Genomic DNA, 25,808 nt, shown 5'->3' with positions numbered 1-25,808 from the left:
GTCCTCAGGAATATTCTCGAATAAAACCGAATTCTCCACTTTTAGATTGTGCATTTTCTCTTCAGTGAACAGCTACAAAGAGTTTGTTTTACTTTAATGAAAAGAAAAAAAAGAAGAAAAAAAAGAGTCAGGCCAGCACAGTGGGAAAACACTGTGTCATGGGCATTGCTTAGACCACCGTGAGGCCATCCAGTGGCCTGACTCAGGATGTCCAGAACACTAGTAAAGAAGCAGATGGATTGTTGAGATTTCAGAACCAAGATGGAGTGGAATAAGGATTAATCACCTAGGACTGAAGGGACCCACGAGGGACAATGCAGCTGCTGCTGGGAATACTGTACATGTGACTTTAATGCTCCTTCTAGATACACAAGGAACCCTTTCTCTTTCCCCTTAAGCTGTCTGTGGTGGTGGTTTTAGTCGCTAAGTCGTGTCTGACTCTTTGTAACCCCATGGACTGTAGCCCGCCAGGCTCCTCTGTCCACGGAATTTCCCAGGCAAGAATACTGGAGTGGGTTGCCATTTCCCTTTCCAGGGGATCTTCCTGACCCAGGGATTGAACTCACGTATCCTGTATCTCCTGAACTGGCAGGTGGATTCTTTACCACTGAGCCACCTGGGAAACCCTTAAGCAGTCTGTAGTCCATACAAATTTAGTGGCCTCTGGTTTTGTAAACTGAAATGAAACATTTCTAAGTGGTATCTTGGTCTCTTAAGTCTGAGTCCTCCAGAACTTGTTAACTCTTGTTGAGTATTCTTCCTTTCCTGGCAATATAATAATTTGCGTAGGTTCAAAGGGTGTCTTCTTGTTTCTACTTAGATTTGACTGGCAACATGGATTGCACAGCCAAGGCCTTGCCTGGGTGGCCACAGGGGAGAATGATACTCAATCACCAGGACCCAGCATGTGTAAGGATCTGCAGTTCAGGGATCAAGGCTCATAAGGCCCTCCCAGGAAAACTGCCAGGTGCCAGCCTCATGAGGGGATAAGAAAGTTCATCTCCTGGCAGGTCCAGGAGCCTCAGGATATTCTGGAAACCTCAAGAAAAAAGGAATTTGCTTGAAATAATCCATCAGGTGAAACATGGTGGGTTCTCGGCTTCCTGGACTCAGGACAACAAATAAGACGCTTTCAAAAGTCCAACCTGAAATCCTGACGGGAACTTCCAGCAAAGCAAACTCAAAAGGGCCAACATGATGGATTAACATTCTGACTGCACATACGGAAACAATCAGGCCAAATGGGACCAGCCTTGTTTCATGATCAAGAATAATCTTTCACATGAATTGTATCAAAAGCTGAGAAACTAAAGGGAAAAAAAAAACAACTATGGAAACTGCATTGCCTACCGCACATCCTGAGGAGCTGTCAGGGTATTGCCTCTCACAGTGCCTGAGTTACAACTCTGGAAGCTGCTGGACATGCAGACTATGCCTTGTCCCTTGGCTTTTTCATGGGCTCCCGCTCCTCCCTTTAGAGAAACTGGTTCTGCCTCTATTTGCAATTCAATTCCTTTACTCCATATACATTTGCTCTTTTGATTTTTCCTTGAATTGGTTATAACATTTGACTGGTTTCCTCACTGTTCAATGAACAGGGGAAAATTCTAAACATGTGCTGGCTTTCATATCTGTTTGAGAATCATATCTTCTCCCTGAAAATTATCTTTTAACACTTATTAAAGAAATATTATTAAAATGTTATCAGATATCAGAAAGGACACTGAATAATATGAACCTTGATGAGCTATAACTGGCATGAGCACTTCTGCTCTAAGTAACATGGCATGAAAACTGACACAACACAGTGGTAAGGAACAGAAGGAGAAATGGACAGAAATAAAAGAACAGTGCAAGATTGTAATGCAAAAATCATAGTTCTTGGCATTTCAAGTTGACGAGTATACAGAAGTTTAGAAAGAGTGTTAATCATTGTATTTAGGCTGAGGCGTCCCAGCACTGGAGCCTACCTGCTGTTGGGTGGGGCTGGGTCTTGGTGCTGGGGTGGTGGCTGGCCTCCAGGAGAGCTCACCCTGGTGAGTACCTCTGCCACCAGTGTCCTTGTCCCCACAGAGCCACGGCAGCCTCCCACCTCCCCAGAGACCCTCCAAGACCAGCAGGGTCACCTTTGGTGTTCTGCTCGTTTGTTCATCCACATGAACCTAAAAGCCAGTTTGTCCAGCTCCACAAAAAAATGTGTTAGAATTTTCATCTATTTGAGAACTGGATGTCCTCAAAAAAGTGAACTCTAGTAGACACACTCGAGTACGGGTATCATTATCAGTGGAACTACTATACCTCTGTTTATCTAGGTCTTCTTCAGCATCTTTAATAAAACGGTATTTTTTTTCCCAAAAGGCTGCTTAATAGAACACAATCAAAAGTAGACTTCAATTCTCTCTTCAATTTTGAAACTCTCTCTTGTGAATTCAACCAGTCCATTCTAAAGGAGATCAGTCCTGGGTGTTCTTTGGAAGGAATGATGCTAAAGCTGAAACTCCAGTACTTTGGCCACCTCATGCCAAGAGTTGACTCGTTGGAAAAGACTCATGCTGGGAGGGATTGGGGGCAGGGAGGAGAAGGGGACGACAGAGGATGAGATGGCTGAATGGCATCACTGACTCAATAGACGTTGAGTCTGAGTGAACTCCGGGAGTTTGTGATGGACAGGGAGGCCTGGCGTACTGCGATTCATGGTGTCGCAAAGACTCGGACATGACTGAGTGACTAAACTGAACTGAACTCACCAAGACAGGAGTCAGGAGGCCAGAAGCGGAGCCCTTATGCATGCCTTACTCATGTAAATACAGATCCTAACAGAAGAGACTACTTTGGATCTCCAGACACAAGTGACATTGCCTTACTGCCACAAGGAGGAGGAAGATACTCTCTTTGCCTGGCAGCAGCCCAGACAATGAGAGATCATTACAGTTCAGCCAATGAAAAATCACTACACTTTGAACTCCCAGTTTCCTCCAAAGGACTCTGTAACAGCTCCCCACAATGTCCCCTACTCCTCTATAAAAAGGTTTCCTCTCTTCTGCTTTATCTGACTTGCATGTCAAGAGGCAACAGGAGCGGACTTGGACTATTTGCTTTACAGGACTATGCAGGTCAAGAAGCAACAGTTAGAACTGGACATGGAACAACTGACTGGTTCCAAATTGGGAAAGGTTCCAGCCGGGAAAGGAGTACGTCAAAGCTGTATATTTTCACCTTGCTTATTTAACCTATATGCAGAGTACATCACGTGAAATGCTGGACTATATGAAGCACAAACTGGAATCATGATTGCAGGGAGAAATATCAATAACCTCAGATATGCAGATGACACCATCCTTATGGCAGAAAGTGAAGAGAAACTAAAGAACCTCTTGATGAAAGTGAAAGAAGAGAGTGAAAAAGCTGGCTTAAAACTCAACAGTCAAAAAACAAAGATCATGGCATTCAGTCACATCACTTCATGGCAAATAGACAGGGAAACAATGAGAACAGTGACAGACATTATTTTCTTGGGCCCCAGAATCACTGCAGACGGTGACTGCAGCCATGAAATTAAAAGACACTTACTCCTTGGAAGAAAAGCTATGACCAACCTAGATGGCACATTAAAAAGCACAGACATTACTTTGCCAACATAGGTCCGTTTAGTCAAAGCTAGGGCTTTTCCAGTGGTCGTGTATGGATGTGAGAGTTGGACTATAAAGAAAGTTGACTGCCAAAGAATTGATGCTTTTGAACTGTGGTGTTGGAGAAGACCCTTGAGAGTCCCTTGGACTGCAAGGAGATCCAACCAATCCGTCCTAAAGGAAATCAGTCCGGAATATTCATTGGAAGGACTGATGCCGTAGCTGAAGCTCCAGTACTTTGGCCACCTGATGCAAAGAACTGACTCACTGGAAAAGACCCTGATGCTGGGAAAGATTGGAGGCTGGAGGAGAAGGGGACAACAGAGGATGAGATGGTTGGATGGCATCACCGACTCGATGGACAAAAGTTTGAGGAAGCTCTGGGAGTTGGTGATGGACAGGGAAGCCTGGCGTGCTGCAGTCCATGGGGTCACAAAGAGTTGGACACGACTGAGACTGAACTCACTGACTTGCATGTGGTTCACCACAGTTGTATGTCCCAAATTGGAATTCTTTGTTGCTCCTGAATAAACTCATTTTGCTGACAAAAAATAAATTTTAGGTTAACACTGGAGGTCCCACCAAGATCCAGAGCAGACTCCTGACAACCCTGGGACTGGTGAGCAAAAGGGTGGGGTACTCACCAAGTCTACAGGGCTCACCATTTTCCTAGTCACCCCTGGAGTTTAAGGGGAAGGTTTTCTCCTGGATTGGAGCTCCGCTCTTAGTGCATTTAGAACTCTCAAAGGCTTTGTCTGGGATATGTTTAAAGGCTTTACCCTTTTTGTTAAGGCTTTGCTTTGTCTGTGAGCACTCATTTGGGACTTCAGCCTTACTTGAAATCAGGCTGTCCCAACTGGAACTGTGCTGGCCTTCGGTCCAATTCCTTTTGGAATTGGGCTGTTCCTATTTCGAACTGTGCCATTCAGCCTTTAACCCGATTCTTTTGGGATCAGGCTGTCCCAAGTGGAACTGTGCTGCTATTTGGCGTGCAGGCTGTTTAAGAATTGCCCCCTTTGCTTTAGAGAAAAAAGAAAGAAAGAAACCTCCAGAAAATGGGATCCCAGTTATCTAAAATGTCTTGAGGGTGCCCCACATTTAAAGACCCTGTCTGATTTTATGTTTAAAAACCACAGTCCCTTCTCACGCATGTTTCTAAAGAAATGGACAAATTTTAACCCAAAGTAATTTGGAACATCACTGGCCATTATGGAGAACTTTGAGACTCACCAAGCTTACCTTTCTTAAAACTACTAGACAGCCATGACTCTGAAATTATCAAAATTAAAATTGATTGCTATTTTGATTGCTGTTGATTGCTATTTTGAGGCTTCCAAATATTATCAGGAATTTAAAATTGTCTCTCTGCAAATACAATAATTATACCGTCCAAGGCAAACAAAGACAAAATGGCTCTGAAGCCTCATGCTCATCCCCCCCACTTCTTTGTCCCTGGTATCAGCTCATTTATCCCCCCACTCTCCCTCCCCTTGCTTCTTTGTCTCAGTCTGCCACGCTCTATCAGAAACTGGCCTTTAAAGGGAAAACTTCTGGGACTTCCCAGGTGGTCCAGTGGTAAGACCCCACACTCCCAATGCAGGGGGCCCAGGCACAATGCCTGCTCAGGGAACTAGATTCCACACTCTGCAACTAAGAATTTGCATGCAGCAACTAAGAGTCTGAATAACGCAACTAAACTCTCACATACTACAATGAAAATCAAAGACCTTTGAGTGCTGCAACTGAGATCTGGCACAAATAAATAAATAAAATAATCAACAACAAAAAAATAGAGAAATCTTCTGAGGGTCCAAATAGACCCATTACTTATGTAAGTAAGTAAGACCCATTAGTTATGTTCCCTTGACAAAGGCTGAATTGCCACACACAGTTAAAAGTTTCCAAAAGTAACTGAGGACCTTGGTAGATTTGCTGAAGAATTTAGCATAGTTATTCAAACCTACCAGTCTGGTTTCTCAGATTTATATCAGTTAGTTCACAAGCTTTTTGAGAGGCAAGCCAAACACTGAATGAAATTAGGCTGAAGGAATCACCCTGGGCAGGGGGTGGGGGGGTGGGGGGGTGGCTTTAGAAAAACAAACGCCTAGCTTCTAGTAAAAGAATCTGCCTGCAGTGCAGGAGACACAGGTTCCATCCCTGGTTCAGGAAGATCCCTGAAGAAGGAGATGGCAACCCTCTCCAATATTCTTGCCTGGGAAACCCCATGGACAAAGGAACCTGGAGGGCTACAGTCCATGGGGTCACACAAATCAGACATGACTTAATGACTAAACCACCACAGCTTCTGTTAAGAGGTCAGAACGTTTGCTGAAAACCCCCACCAGCAGTTACAACTGCCTTTCCCAAGCCTGTTGATGGGAACTAAATTCAGGTTTGCACACAAAAATCTGATGAACCCGTTCGTGACTATTTAATTGACTCCAAATTGTCTTTAAAGAAAATACTGGTCTTCCTTCAGATGTTGAAGTCACTCGGATAGCCCTTATCGCCTCACTTACTAATGGCTGAACCAGGATCATTCTCTTTTAGTTAGAAGGACAAGGGTGGAATGGGAGATTTGTTCACTTTAGATTTAGTTAACTTGGCAAATCAGCTGACTCGAATCCTAGGTGAGTCAAGACCACTAAATTCTTAATCTTTAATTTCTGAAAATGAAGGCGCCTTAACAAAACCCTTCTAGTCTCTGCTATTACTGTAAAGAGCCAGGACACGGGAAAAAGATTGCTAAAAGTGTAAGTGTTTTGGGCATCTTTAGCCCTCTAACCAGCCTCTCAAACATCCTCTTAAGCCCCTCCCTGTGAGGGGCTCTGAGGAATGACTGGGGCTCTCTCAATCCTCTCCTTGAATCAGCTTGGAGAAACCACTCTCCAGATTGCGAACGAATCTCTGTCTTTACAGACCCCAGATCACACTCTCAGTGCTCAGCCCCATCACTAAAGAAAAATACTAAGATGGTCCAAATAGTGAGGGTCTCTAATGAACCTCAACAGGGTCCGGTTTCTGAACCTCTTCCCTTTTGCTTAGACCATTTAAGAGGTACACACCCTTTTCTCCTTAGCTCCTCCACCCCTATTAATTTATAAGGCCAGGGCTTCTTGGAAAAGTATCATGCTGGAATTTTTCTCCCAAAAAGGGAGAAACAGTTCTAAAATTTGACAGTTGCCATCAAAATAACCAATCAGGTGAATTAAACCACCCTTTGACTTCTTTTATTTGCTCTGTCTCTGATAGTACTGCTTCTGGAAACACTGATCATTTGTCTCTATTGAATCAGGTACCACCCTCCTTATGGGCAAACTGTCCAATTGATATTGGCAAAATCCTCCCATCAAGATTCAAATAGATTCCCTCAAATGCCCTCCCCAGGTAAATAAGCACTTCAACGTATAAAGTCTGTAACAGAAGAGGCTACTGGGGCTCAGGGCCTCATTATCCCCTACAGTAGTTCTTGTATTACTTCTATTTCACTTGAGAGAAAACTTAAGTTCTGTCTGGTTTTTTTTACTGGATTTGCATATGGTTCACCATAATTGCATGTCCCAAACTGCAGTTCTTTGTTATTTCCAAATAAACTCATTCTTCTGGGAAAATAGCCTTTTGTTTTTAGGTGAATACTCTTAATCAACTTGAGTGATATAGAAAACCTGAGTCTATAGTGGTAGAAAATCTAGCAACTAATCATCCTGATAATATTATCCCTCAAAACCTCTGGGGTGGGACTTCCCTGGTCATTCAGTGGTTAAGACTCTGTGTTCCCAATGCAGGGGCCCAGGTTAGATCCCTCACGCAGCAACTATCCCTTGTGCCACAACTAAGCCCCAGTGCAGCCAAGTTTAAAAGAAAAAAAAAAGCAAAACCCTGGGACATGGCAAAATTGATACTCAGAAAGGATATTCACATCTTAAAACTATGCAATTACTAAACAAGAAAGGATAAAATAAATGCTTAAGAAATCAGGGAAAGAACAATAAAATAAACCCAAGGAAAGGAACGAATAAAAATAAAATGGAAACTTCTGATAAAGACATAGAAAACCACCCATTGACCCCAAGCAGTCGTCTTTGAGGAAACCCCCTGGAAGGTAGCAAAGAAATCCTAAAACACACAGGTTAATAAACACATTTAACGTGCTCTAGGAGAGATTACCAAGAAACGGGAAGACGTGGTATTTAAAAAAGCAATGACTGGGCTTCCCCGGTGGCTCAGTGATAAAGAATCTGCTTGCCAATGCAGGAGACACGTGTCCTTTCCTGATTTGGGAAGAACCCACATGCTGCGAACAACTAAGTCCGTGTGTGTGCCCTTAGTTGCTCAGTCGTGTCTGACTCTCTGTGACCCCATGAACTGTAGACCGCCAGGCTCCTCTGTCCATGGGATTTTCCATGGCAAGAATACTGGAGTGGGTTGCCATTTCCTACTCCAGGGGAGCTTCCCAACCCAGGGATCGAACCCGTGTCTCTCGTGTCTTCTGCATCTGCACTGGCAGACAGATTCTATACCACTGCGTCACTTGGGAAGCCCAACTAAGCTAAGTCCCACAACTACTGAGCCTGTGCTCCAGAGCCTGGGAGTCGCAACTGCTGAGCCTGCCTGCTGCAACTACTGAATGAAGCCCGAGAGCCCGTGCGTCGCAATGCGAAGAGCCGCCGCAATGAGAAGCCCATCTACTTTAATTAGAGAAAAGCCTGCACAACAACGAAGACCCAGCACAGCCATAAATAAACAGAATTAAAAAAAAAAAAAGACAAATAGTTGAGAAATTTAAAGAACGGAAAAACCCAGAAAACCCAACCAACCATAAGTTTAAGATATTAAAAATAAAAAAATACTGATTCCAGAGCAGGTTAAATTAAAGCAGAACAACCCTCATGTAGACACAGGATGATAGACCAGGAGCACAAATGGGTTGGGAGCAGCCATAGAGGAAAGGCAGACCACTGGCGAGGGAGAGGTTCACACTGACGCTGGCTTCTCACAGGACAGCGGGGCCCTGCCTGACAAAAAAGCTGTAAGAAAATGCCAATCAGAAGTCTCCTTCCAGCCATGCCATCGTTCCAGGAAGTGGTCAAAATGAAATCATTTTATGAAGACAAAGTTTACTGCCCACAGGCCCTTCTTGAAGGAAAGAACAGATCCCTGAATGTCAGATCCTTTCCCTCCAAGGCCCTCAGAACACACGAGCGAAGCTGTGCATGACCCAGGGCTTCCAGGGGTTTGGAGGCGCAGAGTGTGGCAGGGCGCTGATAGCGAGGGGCAAACACACCAAGAATTCATGAAATGTGACCAAAAATCACTGCTTCTCAATTAATATTGTTTATAGGACTGGAGATGCACATGTGGAATCATAATTAATAAACTAAAGCAGTATTTTCCTATTTATGCCCAATAAACAGTACTGGGTCAACCAGCTAACCACCTAGGGAAAAATAAAATAAAGCTAGATCCCTAACCTGTTTCTATTTTACCAAATCATTTCTAGATGAATCAAAGATTCAGCAAGAAGAAAGCTGGGGGAGAGCACAAAAGAAATTCAGCAGAAAAATTACATAATGATATACAAATGGCCAACACACACACACCCACATCCACACACAGAAATGTAAAGAAATACAAATTAAAACAATGAACTAATTTTACCTAACTAAACTGGCAAAAACCAATTCCTAATGAATTTTTAGCTTCTGTGAAGCTGTGGTCAAATAGGCGCTTCACTGTCGTAAAAAAACACCCAAATGCACTTTCCCTGGGGGCGGGGTGGGGGTAGGGGGAGGTGAGGAACGGTTCACACTCCCCTGAGAGGCTGGTTGGAGCATGTCTGCTGGAGCCCAGTGAACAGACATGTGATAGAAGCAGCCCAGTGCATGGAGTCTCCCCTGGGGCCAGCTCGGTGACGGCCCCGAGGGAGGGTGTGCAGAGCTAGGCAGGAGTCACTGTTTCAACATTCGGGTGCATGTGACACCATGAACAGACAATCCAACAGACAGGCAGCAAAGTGCAGACGAGACCTAGTTGGCAGTTTGTGCTTTACAGTATAAATTAACTATCTCTCAGCATTCATTGAAATTTTTATAGTGAGCAAATAGCATTTTCAACATCAAGGGAAAAAAAAAAAAGAGCCTTTAAGAAATGTTAGGTATCAGAGAATACATATTGTGTGATCCCCACTCTATGACATGCTGCTGCTGCTGCTGCTAAGTCGAGTCAGTCGTGTTCGACTCTGTGCGACCCCATAGACGGCAGCCCACCAGGTTCCCCTGTCCCTGGGATTCTCCAGGCAAGAACACTGGAGTGGGTTGCCATTTCCTTCTCCAATGCATGAAAGTGAAAAGTGAAAGTCAAGTCGCTCAGTCGTGTCTGACTCTTCTCGACCCCAAGGACTGCAGCCCACCAGGCTCCTCCGCCCATGGGATTTTCCAGGCAACTATGACATGCTGGAAAAGGCTAAACTACAGAGACAGGGAAAAGATGAGTGGTTGTCAGAGGTCAGGAGGGAGGGAAGGTGACCAGGTGGAGCGCACAAGGTTTAAACCCACAGAACATACACCATGAAAGTGAGCCCTGATGTAAAACTGCAGGAGTCTGGGTGATGCTGTGTCAAAGCAGTTTCACTGATTGCAATGAATCTACCATCTAGAGTGGATGTGGGCTCAGCAGGAAAGAATATGTTTGCAGTGCAGGAGACCGCCTGCAATGCAGCAGACTTGGGTTCCATCTGTGGGTCGGGAAGATCCCCTGGAGGAGGAAATGGCAATCTACTGCAGTAGTCTTGCCTGGGAAATCCCAAGGAGAGAGGAGTCTGGCGGGCTACAGTCTGGGGTTGCAAAGAGTCGGACATGACTCAGAAACTAAACCGCACCAAGTAAATGTGGGTGACAGGAGCTGTGCATGTGCAGGCAGGGAGTGTATGGGAAGTCTGTTGTCTTCTGCTCAGTTTTGCTGTGAATCTAAAATTACTTGCCCTCCAAAATAAAGTCTTCCAAAATGGTCAGATGTTAAGATCCTGATAACCGACACTCTAAAGAATCCCAGCTGTGTACTGGATTAAGAAAACATCACAGGCTCCAATTTTGGGGAAAAGGAGAACTGGCAGCAGGAGGAAGAACAAAGTAGGGGAGAGGTAGGTTGAGTTGAAGTCCGCTTGGTCTGGCCTCATGGCCTGTCCTTTTCTGGTCCTTCATTGTGCAGGCCGGCTCAGCTGTACTGGCATCTGCCGTGGTCTTGGCCTTAGCCCCAGCAGATGGTCTGATGGCCACTGTCTCAGAGGTGAGGGGTGAGCACTTGCAGCTGGGCTGATGGGAGAGCAAATGGGGCTGGGACACCTGAGGACAGGTGACGCTCCAGCATTGCCACCTACCCACTCAAGAGACGAGGTAGGAGAGTGAAATTCTGAGTCAGGGCCACATGCCCAATCACATGAGTCTGCCTGTCTGAAAGTGCAGATCTGAACCACATGAGCCTGCCTGTCCATAAATGCAGATCTGAAAGCCTGGAACTGGAGAAGGGGGCATGTGGCTGGGACAGGAGCCTGATCCCAGGCCGTGGGGGATGCAGGACGAAACCAGGGCCAGTGAAGGTGCGGCTCTGCTAGCCCCCTGGGAGATGAAGTCCCTTCCCAGAGGTGGACACGTGAGGACAAGCCCTGGGGTTGACCCTGCCTGGTGGTGCTGGAACCAGAGGGAGCCCAAGTGGGCGTGGCTCTGCCTTGGCTGGATGGTCTCACATTTTCAATATTGTCAAGCGATGAAAACATACTCCTGTCATGGTTGGTCACTCTGTACCACTTAATGACCACAGTCACATGATTGATGACCTGGATAAATCAGCTTTGTTAAAAAACATGCAGACAGACCAGCCTTGGTCACAACCTTTGCTGTCTCCCTATGTGGGAGAGCAGAAACCTACCGCCACACAGTATTGGGGGAGGGTAGCCTTCCCAAAAGGGAACTAATGGAGTGTGCTGGGCATTCTTAAAATAGTTTTTTCTCTTTTAAATTAATTGATTTGGCTGCTCCGGGTCTTCCTGGCTTCATGCGGGCTTTTTCTAGTTGCAGAGAGTTTGGGGCTACTCTCTAGTTGCCACGCTCGGTCTTCTCACTGCGGTGGCTTCTCCCGTTGTGGAACATGGGCTCCAGAGCATGTGGGCTCAGTAGCTGTGGCTCCAGAGCACAGGCTCAGAAGTACAGGGGCTTAGTTGCCCCGGGGCATGTGGGATCCTCCCAGACTGGGATCAAACCTCGCAAGGTGGATTCTTAACCACTGGACCACCAGGGAAGCCCTGTGCTGGGCATTCTTTACAAACCACCATGATGCACAAGTTCACAGAGCAAACCGCTCACCCCTCTCCTCTCATCTACTGTCCTCCTCAAAGTGTTAGGATGGAGGTGCTTCCTGCCAGCCTGCCCTCTGTGTGCATGGGTGCACACGCTCTGTGTATGTTCACCTGGGCCTCAGAGCACACTGTTCTGCGGGCTGCTCTTCTCATAGGCTGACGTGTCTGGGCTGGCACACACATCATGTAGTCAGCATGCTGAGCCTGGTCCAAAGAGTGTCCAAGCCCACGAGGAAACAACACAAAGTGAGGAGTTTTGAAATCGTTTGGAAAGGCCACATTTTATTGTACTTGACAAAATAATTATCCACAGTGGACTGGAGCTGAAGGGGGAAAACGGGCTGTCTCTCTCGTTTGAGAAGTGCCGTGCAGAGATGGTGCCCGATGGGGATGCAGGAGACCCGTGGGCATGCAAGCGGCCCACACGCTCTCTTTTTAAAAATTTGCTTACTGATTTTTGGCTGTGCTGGGTCTTTGTAGCTGTGAGTGGACTTTCTCTTTTTGCAAGGTGCAGGCTTACTGCAGTGGTTCTCTTGCTGCGCACACAGGCTCTAGGATGCACGGGCTTCAGCAGTTACGGTGTATGGGCTCAGAAGTTGCAGTTCATGGGCTCCAGAGTGTGGGTTCAAGAGTTGTGTGGCAGGGGCTTAGATGCCTCGTGGCATGTGAAGTCTTCCCGGACCAGGGATTGAATCCATGCCCCCCATATCGGCAGGGGGATGGGACCAGCAGGGAAGTCCACCCCACATGCCCTTGAGGGTTAAAGTAGCATCCACGGTCCGATTTCAATGTCCCAAAGATGGACCCCTAGACCTTCCTAATTGCTTTCTTACTGTAACAAAAAACACTGCCAAACATCCTTGCATTCGCATCTTTTTCAGATTTGTGAGAAAATGTTTTTAAAAGATCTCTAGGGGAAGATTTGCGTATTCAAAGGGTATGCTAATTTAAAAAGTTGTGAGATGCAGGCAAACTGCCCTTAGAGAGGCTTCACCAATGACAGCTCCTGAGATGGGACTTTTTAGTCTGGGCGTGAACTCAACGCTGACTTACTTGCCCTCTTCAGACTCCTGCAGAGGCAAGTGGCATCCATACCCTTGTCACATCTGGGGATTTCTCCTGGACGCTCCGTCCGGCACTTCGCCTGTCATCAGTGAATGCCCATGTTGGGTACTGGTTCTTTTTCATCTGTCAGGTATGCTGCAAATATTTCTCCCATCTGTTATTTGTCTTTTATCTTTGTGTATGATGTCTTTTCCTTACAGATGTTTTAGGATGTGACGACATCAACTCTGTTGATTTTTGCCTTTCCCACCTCTAGGTGGTTTTAGACTTTTTTTTTTAACCATTATTTAGGGAAGACTTCCTCATACAAAGGTGAACTGAGCCAGTGTGTGCATGGCCAATGGGGGAAAGGGCAGGTGGAGCAGAATCCCACATCCCTGCACATACTGAAGTCTTAGGAAATGAAAGAGCGATAACCAGAGATGCAGACGAAAACAGTTACAGGCCACTATGTACTGCTCTATGGTAGTACTTGGAAGACTAGGGACTTTGGAGAGATTTCCAGCAAAATGCACATGTCCAGAATTGATCCCAGAAGAGGCAGAAAATCCATACAGACAGATCACCAGAGAAGAAAAACAGAAGATATTACGAAAAGTCTACCACTAATGAAAACACCAGGCATGGAAGGCTCTACTGCTGAGGTCTCTCTAACTTTCACAGAAGGCTGCAAACTTGGCCACGAGGAACGTGTAGCTTTCTCTGACACTGGGAGGCACAGGAAGGCAGGCCCGGCAATGGATGATCTGCTCCTTTGTTGGATGGATGGCCGGATGGATGGATGCGGGGTAGATGGGTTGAGAGATGTGTGAGTGTGTCAGTGAGTGGATGCTGGATAGAGAGGTAGGTGGATGACTCACTCACATACTTGATGGCTGTGAGGCCAGCTGATTAGGCTAGGAATTCACCATGAGGAGAAAGACAGGTTAGGTCTGAGGGGGAGGGAGGCATGGCTGTGCCTCCCTCTGGAAGCCTCGGGGGCTGAGAGGGCAACTGAGCAGTGGCAGGGCTTGGCACAGAGGCCAAGGTGAAGGAGAAGCAAGGTTCAGATGTGGGAGGGAATGCAGTGGAATTAAGAAATGGAGCCGTAAGTGAATGAAGGCCATGAAATGACAGGAATGTGGGGTGAGAAGCACATACACGACATGACCCTTAAAAGTAAAAATAGGGTTTTTAGTGAACTTGGCAGAAGATGGCCCAGAAGTGCCCCTAAGGAACAAGCAAAGCCAAACCTTCCCCTTCAACTTGTGGAACAGGAGGACTGAACGAAAGCAGGGCTTTGTCAAACGGGTCCCAAGGGAAGGAGCCAGCTCCCGTGAAAGACGCCCTCGGTTGCTGCTCGCACACTGATGACATCTAGAAATACACTGAGCGCTGCTCACCCTTCTTCTTTCAGGGGTGGGTTCTTAGAAGGACAAAGCCTCTGAGCAAAGTCTCGCCCAGGTCCCATGCACACAAAAGGTGGATGTGTACAGCGGTCTCCAAGTACAACTGGGGATCATTTTACACGGATGGTTTGGTTGACCTCTGTGTCTCGGGCGCCTGGCACATAGCAGCCACTCAAAAAGATGTCTGCTGAAAACACAAGTGACTTGTCTGTTCCTCCTTAGATTTTCCAGGGTCTTCCACACCCTCTCCCCTCAGTTCCGCAGTCCCCTTTGTGCTCTCGAGTCCCACTTTCAATCGCTTGGTAATTTCAGGAGTCAACATATTAAGGCTAAATATTAATGTATTCAAAACAACTATTCTCGTTCATGCAGGTATGTGCTGGGGAGAGACCAGGGTGGATGTTCTGTCCCATCTCCTCCCCTTCAGTGGGAAGTGCTTTCTGGACACTGCAGTGGTTGGGGGTGAGAAGGACCTGGGAAGGAAGCCGGGGCTCTCGTTAGCCGAGAGAAGCATTTTGTGGATACCCTGTTGCTCTGAGCTCTTTACAGCCACACTGGAGCACTCTGCCTCCAACAGGAAATGCAAGTCAGAGACCTTGCTCCTAAAGTAGGTGAGCTGTCATGGAGAGAGGGGTGGCTTAGTTTCATATCCACAAGGTGAAATCCCAAAGACCGGAGATTTGGAGATCATCACAGTTACTCAAAGCTGTAGCTGGAAAAGGACAGAGGCAGGAGCCACAGAAGGTGAGGGGGAGGCTGCGAGAAAGGGGCCGGCGCCTTGGCTGCAGGAAAACCAAGGGGTTTAAAAGCAGGGAGGCTGGTGCGCTGAGACACTGGGAGAGGCTCAATGTCTAGTAGCTCTAGTGGGTTAATCGTGGGACCTCAGGCCCAGTTCATGGGTCCCTTTCTCAGGAACCAGCACCACGACGGGCAGCCTGGGCATCTGCAGCCCACGGTCCAGGCTTTGGCCACACCGCACACACTGCCGCCTTTATCCTGAGGAGGCTAAGGCTGTGGCTGGCCTGGGAACACGGCAGCCTTTGCTGCCACCACAAAGCCGCATAGAAATGCCAGCTGCTTCGCTAACCTGTGGCATTTTTCTCACAAAATGCTGCCAGAAGGGTGGGTTCACAGGACTCCCACGGCAGAGATCAAGCAGAGTCCTGTCTGTCCTTCCTTCTGTCCCCACCCCCAGCCTGGGCTGGGCCTCCCCACTCCGCCCAGCCCTCCTCGGGCCAGCCCTGCCCTGCACCCTGCACCTCCATCCCCAGAGCAGGGGCGGAGTGGGGGGGAATGACCCACCGGTAAGGTGCCCCAGCTCCGCTCGCAGCCGGTTTCCCAGCTCCAGGAGCTGCTCCTTCTCCAGGCGCAGCCGCAGGATCTTCCTGGCAGCCTCCTTGAGCTTCCTCTGGAGTCGGGGCACAGACAGGACCTGCAGGGGCTGCGTCCCATGGTCCTCTGTCCCCGCGGGTCCCCCGTCTGCAGGAACCTGTGAACAAACCCACATGGCAGAGACCATCAGATGAGCCTGGGGTTGTGGGGCGGGGAGGAGGAAGTGGGAGTTGGGGTGCGGACGGCGGGACACTGCCTGACCAACTGTCCCAGAAGCCACACCACTGGGTGACGTCCCTCCAGCCTAACAGACAAACGGGCGTCCCTGCAATATGATGCATCCACAGCAGCCTTCACTCTCATTGTGGGGGGGCGGGGGGAGAGAAGTATGTGATGAAGGTCGTCAAAGCTCCTAGGCCAAGGCTTGCCTGCCCTTGCTTACTCTGTGGCTCCCCCACCCCCTCACCACCAACGCTTTTGTGTCTTTCCAGTGAAGACAATGAGGAAGCAGCCCAGGCCCGGGACCCATGAGGGCTACACGTGTGATCACCACCTCCTCTGCTGGCCCCTCTGTCATAGGCTGGGTGCCTGCTGTCTGTCTGGTATGGAAGGGGGCCGGCGGAGACCCGAAGTGAGGCCCTGATGGGAACCCAGCCTCGGTTACTCTTTCTCCAGCCCTGGACATTTGCGCGGCTGGGCCCCTCTCCAGTGCCCCCTCTGCCCTCACTCGCTCAGCACGTTGCTTCCCCTGCCTCCTCTCTGACTTCATCTGTCCACTCCTAACTCAGACACTTACTCCACCTGTCCTTCAGACTTCCCTCAACCATCACAGGCTGGCCCAGGTTTCCCACCATCCTGACCCTGACGAGAGTGCAGAAATCAAAGGAGGCCAAAGGCAGGAGCAGTGGCTGCTTGGGGTCTCAGCTTGTGGGCCAGGAGGTCTCAGCTTGTGAGCCCCCTTGCCCGGGCGGTACCATGCGGCCCTTCACTCTACCACTGGCCCAGCTGTCCCATTTCCCGCTATCCCATGGTCCAACCGTGTGGCTCTTACACACACATGCTGTCCTACCTAGAGGGGTTTTTGGAACGGGGTGGGGTGTGGGGAAAAGAGAAAGGGAAAAAGGAGAATGTGTGTGGCTGCCTTTGTGCCGGGCAGGGGCCCAGGAAGAGCCAGTGGTGTCCAAGGCCCCGAGGGAAGCAGGTGGCCTACTTAGGCATGGCTATGGCTGACACCTATGAAAAGCGCGCTGCTGACCCAGCCAAGCGAACTGGCGCCAGAACGAGGAACCTGCTCTGTGTCCCTGGAACAGGAGCACACCCTGTCCTGGCCCAGTTTCCTGGTGTGTCTTTTCAGGGCTGGCATACACCTGTGCCCTCCTATGGCCTTGGAGCCACGCTGACCGCACAGCAGTGCCTCCAGCACATGCCTGGCATGTGGCGTGAAGGGGGCATATGGAGGTGAGATGGCAAAGGGAACATCAGAGAAAGGCCTTGGCTCAGGGTCTCTCAAGGGCACAGGACCAGGACTGGTGGGAGACCTGGAGTGGGAATTCGCACATGGGGCTGCACAGGCCCCAGGCGGCTGACATGACGACCCCTTTGGAAAGTCGCACAGCCTCCAGGGGTGCAGCCCTGGGGTTGGGGGACCAGCCCAGTCAATTCTTCAGGCTTGGTCCCTCTCTACAGGGATATGCTGTAGGATTATCTTGTGTTATCTGAAGTAAAATCCTGAAAACAGAGACTTTCCAAACCTCAGGACACTTAGAAATCTAAAAATCTCTTCAAAAGCAGCACCCCTGCACCACCACTCCACCCCACCCGCCATCCCCCGCCCAGCAGATGGCCCCTGGCCTGGGCCGAGGAACCAATGCTGCCCAGGAAGTGGCAGCTCTCAGGGCTGGGGAGTCCTGATCTTAAACGGTCCGTGTTCTTTCATACCATGATCGCACGCGATGAGTGGGGGACTGCAGCTGGGCCCCCCGCTCTTAAGCTCAGTTCCTGGTAAGATGAAGCTTATTTTGATGACTCTACAGCCTCAGCCCACAGTGACACAATGCTAATAATGACCTGAAACACCTAGGAGCTTCTGCACTGCTACATTCAGGGGCCAAGGCTGTGACGGCCACATCCCCCTGCCCCCACCTTGCTCGGGTGCCAGTGCCAGCATCTTGGCCAGAATCCACGCAGCAGAGGGGAAGCTTGAGGCGTCCTAATGACTCTGTTCCCCAGGGAAGGGAGTGCCTGGGCTCCCCCCACCCCCCCTCCCACCCTCCCGCCCCCACCCCGTGAGAAGCCCTGTGGGGAGGCTGAGGACCAGGGAGAAGCAGTGCGGGCTCCAGTGGGAGGGAGAGCAGCGCCGGCAGCCAGCACTGTCCCCTGGCGGTCGAAGCCGGGAGAAGTACAGTAGGCGTCTTGGGCTCTTTGCAGAGGGGCCCGAGGGAGGGAGGGGCCTGGGTGAGCAGAGAAACACCCAGTGTTCCCAAGTGTGACCATGCAGCCTGAGGGGTGCTCTGCGGTCTGCAGGTCCCTTCCGGGTTGGGGGTCTGGACTTGATGTGGCAGAATCTCATCCCCAGGGAGAAGCTGCAGGGGTGGCCTGAGGCCCCACGCCCCTCTCACTGCTGGTGCTTCCTCCCCTCTCCACATACATCTCTCTCTGAACCACCTGAGGGTGAGTTGGAGACATTGCACCCCTTTCTGCCCCGATACTTCAGTTTGTACTTTCTAAAAATAGGGACATTCTCTTAGTAATCAGTTAAGAAAGCTGCCCAGATGGCTGACCCAACCCATCTTGAAAGCTGCACAGCCTCTAGGGGTGCAAAGGTTGAGGGGGTAGGGGAGCGGCTAGGCCATCCTTTCTCTAGGCTTGGTCCTCCTCTACAGGAACACGGCAGAAGTTTCACAGGGCCATGGCATTATGACCTAACGCACAGTCCACAGGCACCTCCATCAGCTGCCCAGAGGACATCTTTTATGGCCTATTTCTCCTGCCTGGGGTCCACGATCTCACACGTCTTCCATGTCCCAGGCGCCTCAGTCCTCAGAATGCTCTCAACAGGACAGGCTGCATGTTTAGTGTCCCTCGCTCAGGATCTGTCCAAAATCTCATACTTGGGAGTCAGGAGTGAGGCTATCCCTCTCCTGTCCATTGGCTCACGATGTCCCTCTGTCCCAATGTTGGCAAAGGAAGCTAGCTGATCCCTTGGAAGTGGTGTCCACAGGCTGCTGCACTGGAAAGTTACTGAAGAACTTGTAGGGAGATTCCTTATAAACAGCTTGTCCAGAATTTCAGCATCCATTGACGACATTCCCATGGTATCATTCCTTTCACATCCTTGGCTGATGTTCTAAGTAAGAAAGAGTTTCCCTCTCTCCTTCCTTTCCTTGTCAGCTTATGTGCATCAGCATGAATGCAAATTTTGGTAGACAAATTATAACAGTGACTTCATGAGTGACTAGTCTGGATCTGGTCAGTGGGAGCCCTTTATGCTGGCTCCTGCCTCCTTGTCATGTCTCTGTGGCGGTGGAATCGGCCTCTTACCCTGGTTCTTCTCTGCAGAGCATCAAGTTCAGGAATGCGATCTAGGTACTGGCTATGTGCTCACCCACCCTGGGGAGCCACTGTTCCTTGGCTCCCAGTGGATGGAGCCAGGATGTGTGAACACCCCTCTCTTCAAAGTAACTCACGAGTTTAACCTGGTGACTCCAACCCCAATTTGTGCCCCAGAGGTACCTCAGCCCTCTCCACCACCGTTTCCCCCAGTCTGGGAAGCCTGATGCCCACAACCTCTTCTCTGGGCACCCAACACACAACAAGTGGAGCCTGGATTGGGTGGGCCTGGTCTGGGCCAAGGGTTTCCTATGCCTCCAATTTTTCACCCTAGGAGTGACCTCACCAAGGTCATGGGACACCTAGACCTGGAAGGAGGTGGGACCCTGATAGCTGTGCAGAAACTACAAGACCCAGAGAGCTCACTCAACACCCACCCTGGGAGAACAGCCGTGGGCCTCAAGTTGCTTCAGATCCCAGGCTGTCTGCCAAGGGATAAGTACCTCAACTTTAATTTCCACTCTTTTGCAGAGTTTCTTCCTCTTTCACTCAAAACAGGTGGGGTTAGTGAGTTATGTGAGGGCTGCTAACAAGGGAGCTATGAGGGCCACTGGGGCTGCAGCAAGCCCCTGGCAGCACCCGGAGCAACTGTGGCCATGGCAGGAGAGCAGACACATCACCGCTGGCAACTGCTGCCCAGCCGGGCCTGGAGCTTCTGGACTTGACTCCTGAGATACAGGACTGTGGAGATGTCTGAGGCTCCTGGGGACAGCATCCACCTACCGATGGCACAGAGGGTTCACTTTACACTTCCAGTGTCCCCACAGCTCAGACTCCCTCAGCCTCCCCCTCACCAGCCCCTAAAGACACTCCTCACATGTTTGCCTCTGCCAAGGCACAGTGGCCCCCCTCGTGTTCACTGGGCCAGACAGCGTCCTGGGCTGCGTATTCTCCCTTCGAGGCCCTTCACAGCCCCCGATAGTGGGTCCTGGAGTCGGGTCCCTCCTGTGTCCCTAAGTCACTCTCATAGCTTGGTCTGTGGGATGAGAGCCACTCAGCAGGGAGTGAGGTCGGTAGGGAATACAGTCAATGCTGTTTCTGCCCAAGGACTCTCAGCACCTTCCAGACGTCATCTTATTGTCCCTAAAACCTTCAGCTTATCACTATCACCATCTGCAAACATAGGTAACACAGGTAACTGCAGGTCACCGCAGCAATTACAGGTAATTACACATAATTACAGGTAACTGCAGGTCACCATCTGTGGTTGCAGGTAACTGACAGGTCTCAGGAGGTGTGTCACATGATGTCCTGTGACAAAAGCCATTCTTTGCAGCATTTCTATAACGGCATTCAGGAAGCGGGAAAGTAGCCTGTCTGGTACGTACGTACGGAAAACGTGCTGCGGTAGCACTCATGCCCTGGCCTGGGACCTTGGCCTAAACCCAACCATGGAACTTGAGGGGACTGGGTGCCAAGGGCCTGACCAGGACCAGGACACTAGGTGGCCTGGTGGCCAGTGCTCCAGGCAGGATCTCACACACTGAGAAGCTCATGAGACCCACAGGGTCCACCCCTGGGGGTCCTCTGGAAGGAAAAGTCACCTTGTTACATCCATTTCAGGGCTTCCCAGGCCCTTGAAGCACATGGTCAAGGCCTCCTGTTCTAGAGGACATGGAATGGCCCCCTTCATGTGTGCAGGCTCCCTATAGTTTTAAATGAGGGATCTCAGCGACCTGCACGACAAGGGTGGGGTGGCAGCCCTTTACGGCGTCTGCAGAGAACAGCCCAGACAAAGCCAGCCCAGCCAGGGAAGAAGAGGGAGGGAGGGGAGGCTCCCCACTGGCCAAGACTGCACCCCAGACAAGTCCCGGCACAGGATGCAGAGCACCAGAGGGCACCCACCTCTCCTCCAACAGCTGCAGTATCTGAGGCCTTTGGTTGCTGCCTGCTGGCAGTGCCCCCACTTTCCTTCCGAGCTGACCCGAGATGCTTCTCCAGCTCGGCCACCTGCTTCTGCAGCTGCAGAGCCTCCAGGTGCACCTGGTCCAGCTCGTGGGGAAGCTCTCGCTGGATGGTGTCCACGTCCAGGACTTCCTGCAGCACCTGGGAGGCCATTTTAGAGGCAATGTTAGGAAGGAGGCAGGCTCTGGGAGGGGGTCTGGAACAGATCAGCAGGGAGGACTGGGAAGCAAGAGAAGGGAGGTACTAGGTGGCAGAAAGTCCAGAAAGATCAGAAGGACACATGCCAGTCAGCCTCCCCTCTCTGGCTTAATTCCAACCTCCATAAGACAGCACCCCCACAACCAAGCCACTGCACTTCTGCATGAGCAGCCTGGGTTAGCTGCGGGGTGGCTGGGAGGTACATGAGCAGAGTCCAGGCCAGAGCTCTGGGGCCACCCTGTCCTTCAGCTGCCTCTCTGGATGTCTGCTCTCCCGGCATAAAGAGGGAAAGACAGGCAAAAAGAAAGACACACTTCTCTACACCGTCAACTTTCCCATTTTACTCTCAGGAAGATAAGATACCATCTTCCTATTCCGGAGGCTTCCACCAGGCTTCCACCTGGTGGCTCAGCTGGTAAAGAGTCTGCCTTAATGCAGGAGACCTGGGTTTAATCCCTGAGTCAGGAAGATCCCCTGGAAAAGGGAACAGTAACCCACTCCAGTATTTTTGTCTGGAGAATTCCATGGAAAGAGGAGCCTGGCAGGTCACAGTTCATGGGATCACAAAGAGTCGGACGTGACTGAGTGACTAACACTTTCCTGTTTCAGGGATTTCTATAACGAGTTTGTAATGAATATTTTATTCTTTGTCACATACACCAAAAAAGGTGATCATCTGATAAACAAACATTGTTAAGTAAAAACAAATAGAAAACACCTTTTAGGGTAGACTTTTTCCCTCAGGATAATCAAATAATCTGTGATTACCAAGACAAAATTAAAAGTTCTTATTTACATATTTATTTCCTGTTTGTAGCTTGTGGGGTGTGTGAAATCCTCATGGTGGGGCAGAACTGGGAAAGGGCACAGATCTGAAGGACCCCTGCCCTCATATGTGACACAGGTCTGCAACCCCAGAAAGAGAAAAGCAGTCAAGTTCATCCCCACTGCAACAGCACAACTGCTCTTCAGTCAAGATGAGGCATCTGATTTCCAGGCACTGCCTGCTCCCCACAGAAGACAGAAAACTCTGAGCAATGTCTGTCACTAGCTAGGAGTTCTGTTCCACAGAAGATGCAGAGTCTGTAGGATGGTCTAACCTACATACTTATGGACTTGAAAGGACACGGGAAAATGGCCCCATGGGAAAGAAATACCACAAGGCAACACGGAGGTGTGACACCGCCAACACCAGCAGTAAGAGCTGTGCTCCCAGGGACATCATCAAGACCACGGAAAGATAAGGCAGGGAATGGCAGGAAAAGTCTGCAAATCACGTATCTGACCAGAGACTTGAACCCAGAAAATACAAAGAACTCTGATAATTCAACAATGAGACGACAGACAGCCCAATTAAAAATGGGCAGAGGATACTCATGGACATGTCTTCAAAAAAGACATACAAATGGCTGATAAGCACACGAAAACATACTCAACGTCATTTTTTATCAGTTCAGTTCAGTTGTTCGGTCATGTCCGACTCTTTGCCACCCCATTTCTTTTATCAAGAAAATGCAAATGGGCCACAGTGAGATCCACCTCAAACCTGCTAGGACGGCTAGAGTCAAAAAGACAGAAAGCAGTTGCTGCTGGTGAGGACGTGAGACACGGGGGCCCTCGTGCACCTTCTGGGAGTGGAAAGTGCTCAGCCACTGTGGAAATGTTTAGTGGTTCTCCAAAAGTTAAATGTAGAATTACCCTGAGACCAGGGATTCCACTCCTTTACGTCTACCTGGAAGAACTGAACCACGCGCTTGGACAGACAGGAGTCCACCACACTGACAGCAGCCAAATGGCAGAAGCGACCCAAGTGTCCGGCAGATGAGCGGGTACACTGAATGTGGGGTTCTTAAGAGGAAGTTCCGACCCCTGCTACAATACGGATGAACCCTGAGGACATTATGCTGAGTGAAAGCAGCCAGTCACAGAAGAACAAATACTGAGTGATGTCACTCATAGGAGGCTCCCAGAGGAGCCGGCTTCACAGAGACCAGAAGAGTAGAGTTTACCAGGGGCTGGGGGCAGGAAACAGGGAGTTAGTGTTCAATGGGGACAGAGTTTCTGTTCAAATGATAAAAATGTCCTATTCGGAATAGACCCTGGTGATGGGTACACAATACTGTGAATATACTTAATGTTACTGAATTGTACACACAAAAATGCCAAATTTTGTCATGTATATTTTACCAGAATTTAAAAAAACACTAAATAAAAGAGGTATCAAAAGAGTTATCACGAGATGACAGCAATAAAGCACAGGCTGGGTCACCAGCCCCAGGTGCCAGGGTGGCGCCGCGATGGAGTTGTCCAGTTGTCCCACCTCCACAGGGACGAGTGGGTCAGCCCAGCGCCTGGTTACAACCTGTCCCCCAGAAGGCCGGGCCGAGGGGACTGCAAGGGCCGGCACCGGGTGAAGCATCTGGAGTCACAGACAGTGGTGACGAGCACACGCTCTTGCCGCAGCTCGGTGCCTGGGCTTGACGTGGGTCCCTGGACTCGCCCAGCACACCCTGGGTGGGTGTCAACGGCCAGCACTGTCCCCCCGCCCTGGACTCCCCTCTGTCGTCTACCCCGTCCTCACTGTGTGCCTCCCAGGGACACATGACAGGTGAGCCAGCTGTTCCCAGTAATAACCCCGTCCTCACAGGGCACGGGAGGCACAAAGAGGCCACAGCAGATTCCTGGAGTTCACTGCCACCCCAGCAGTGCCTTCAGTTGGGAGACCTACGCAGTCGAGCATCAGAGGGTGGCCATACCTTCTGTCTCAGTCGTGCCACCAGGAAGCTCAGGAGATGCGCTCTGTCTCCAAGCCTTCTGAGTGCCAGTCCCATGGACGCTCTATCGACTGGCACAGCTCCTCCTGCAGAAAGAGCGATTTTGTCAGAATAACATTCCTACCGTCCTGGGGGCGCTTCCAATTGCCCACTGTTCCCTTGGGGAGAAGGACATCTGTGGCGTCCAGGGCAGAGGTGCGTGGGTGTGTTCTCTGCCCTCCTCCGAGGATGGCTACTTGTCACTGCTGGTCCACTGGGACGCTGAAGACAGTCTAAGGCTAAGTGGGTGCAGCTGGGTGCCCACAAGGACTGAGACGAGATGCACGTGAAGAACAACCTTTATGCCAAGAAAGGAGGAGTCTTTGCAGAAGAAAAATCCAGCTTTACCAGCTAGTGTCTGTTAGAGGCTGGCCTGTGTTGACTCCTAGTCATTTGGCCAGGAATAACGAGAATGTCCACACAATCCACAGGTCAAAGAAGAAACCACAGTGGCTATTAGAAATTACTTTGAGCCGAATTACCATAAAAGCATGGCTTATCAGAACGTAAGGAGTGCATCTAAAGCTGTCCTTTCAAAAGTATTTATAGCCACAGAAGATTGTTTTTAGAAAAGAAGGATGAAAGATAAATGGGCTGAATGTCCATTTCAAAAATGAGGAAAAAAGCAAACAAGGTAGAAGAAAGGACAGAATAAGCCAGTATTAGATGCACTGGAGAAGGCAATGGCAACCCACTCCAGTGTTCTTGCCTGGAGAATCCCAGGGACGGGGGAGCCTTGTGGGCTGCCGTCTACGGGGTCGCACAGAGTCGGACACGACTGAAGCAACTTAGCAGCAGTAGCAGCAGCAGATGCTGAGCAAACACAAAACAGTGTGTAATAGAGGATGACACAATACTCAAAACATCCATGACAGAATCCAAAATCACTCGTTATACCAACAACAAGAAAAATTGTACCTTGGATGATAAAAGACCTATCAAGAAGACAGATTAAAGCAATTCCAACAGGCAATATAATACAGTCTCAAAACAAATGGAATACTGGAAGTTTCAGCAAAGGTATGAAAAAAAAATTTTTTTTAATATAAATTTTAGAACCGAAACCATAATAAAAATCTCACTGGATGGGCTCAACAGAAGAACGAATTGGTGAACTTGAAGAAAAAAACAGAAAATTTCCAATCTGAACAATAGAGAAAACAGATTGGAAACAGACAGACAGAGCCTCAGTGACCCAGGGGAGAAAAACAAAAGTTCTAATACTCTTGCATTGGAGTCCAAAAAGGAAGGACAGTGTGGAGCTAAAAAAATACTTGAAGAAGTAATGGTTGGAAACTTCTCAAATTTGGTTCAGTTTCAATGCCAAAAGGATAAGCCAAAGAAATCTATGCCCAGACCATCATAATCAGATTTCTGAAACTAAAGACAAACTTTGAAAGCAGGCAGAGAGAAATGATTGAAAGGCAATAGACTTCTCATCAGAAACAATCATGTGATTTCTCCCCAGAAGAAAATGGTTTAATGCTGAAAGCAAAGAACTTTAAACTCATAATTTTAT

General features: G+C 49.3%; 1 protein-coding gene across 8 annotated transcripts in view; it reads right to left on the bottom strand.

Annotated features, from left to right (window-relative positions):
• CCDC57 (coiled-coil domain containing 57) overlaps nt 1-25,808 on the bottom strand; it is a 110,583-nt gene that overhangs the window by 37,632 nt on the left and 47,143 nt on the right. For 7 of the 8 annotated variants that reach the window (XM_019981126.2, XM_019981128.2, XM_019981129.2 and 4 more), the window contains 3 exons: nt 24,233-24,336; nt 21,219-21,419; nt 15,735-15,921 (listed from right to left, as the gene is read on the bottom strand). In XM_019981126.2, coding sequence (XP_019836685.2) covers nt 15,735-15,921; nt 21,219-21,419; nt 24,233-24,336 — 492 coding nt within the window. Of the gene's footprint in view, nt 1-1,840; nt 15,145-15,734; nt 15,922-21,218; nt 21,420-24,232; nt 24,337-25,808 lie in introns of those variants that run through there. The other variant, XM_070773863.1, reaches the window with a different exon arrangement.

This window comes from Bos indicus, chromosome 19 (genome assembly GCF_029378745.1).
Source record: "Bos indicus isolate NIAB-ARS_2022 breed Sahiwal x Tharparkar chromosome 19, NIAB-ARS_B.indTharparkar_mat_pri_1.0, whole genome shotgun sequence".
Taxonomy (NCBI): domain Eukaryota; kingdom Metazoa; phylum Chordata; class Mammalia; order Artiodactyla; family Bovidae; genus Bos; species Bos indicus.
Note: the sequence above shows the minus strand (reverse complement) of the source record. Positions and strands in the feature narration are given on the sequence as shown.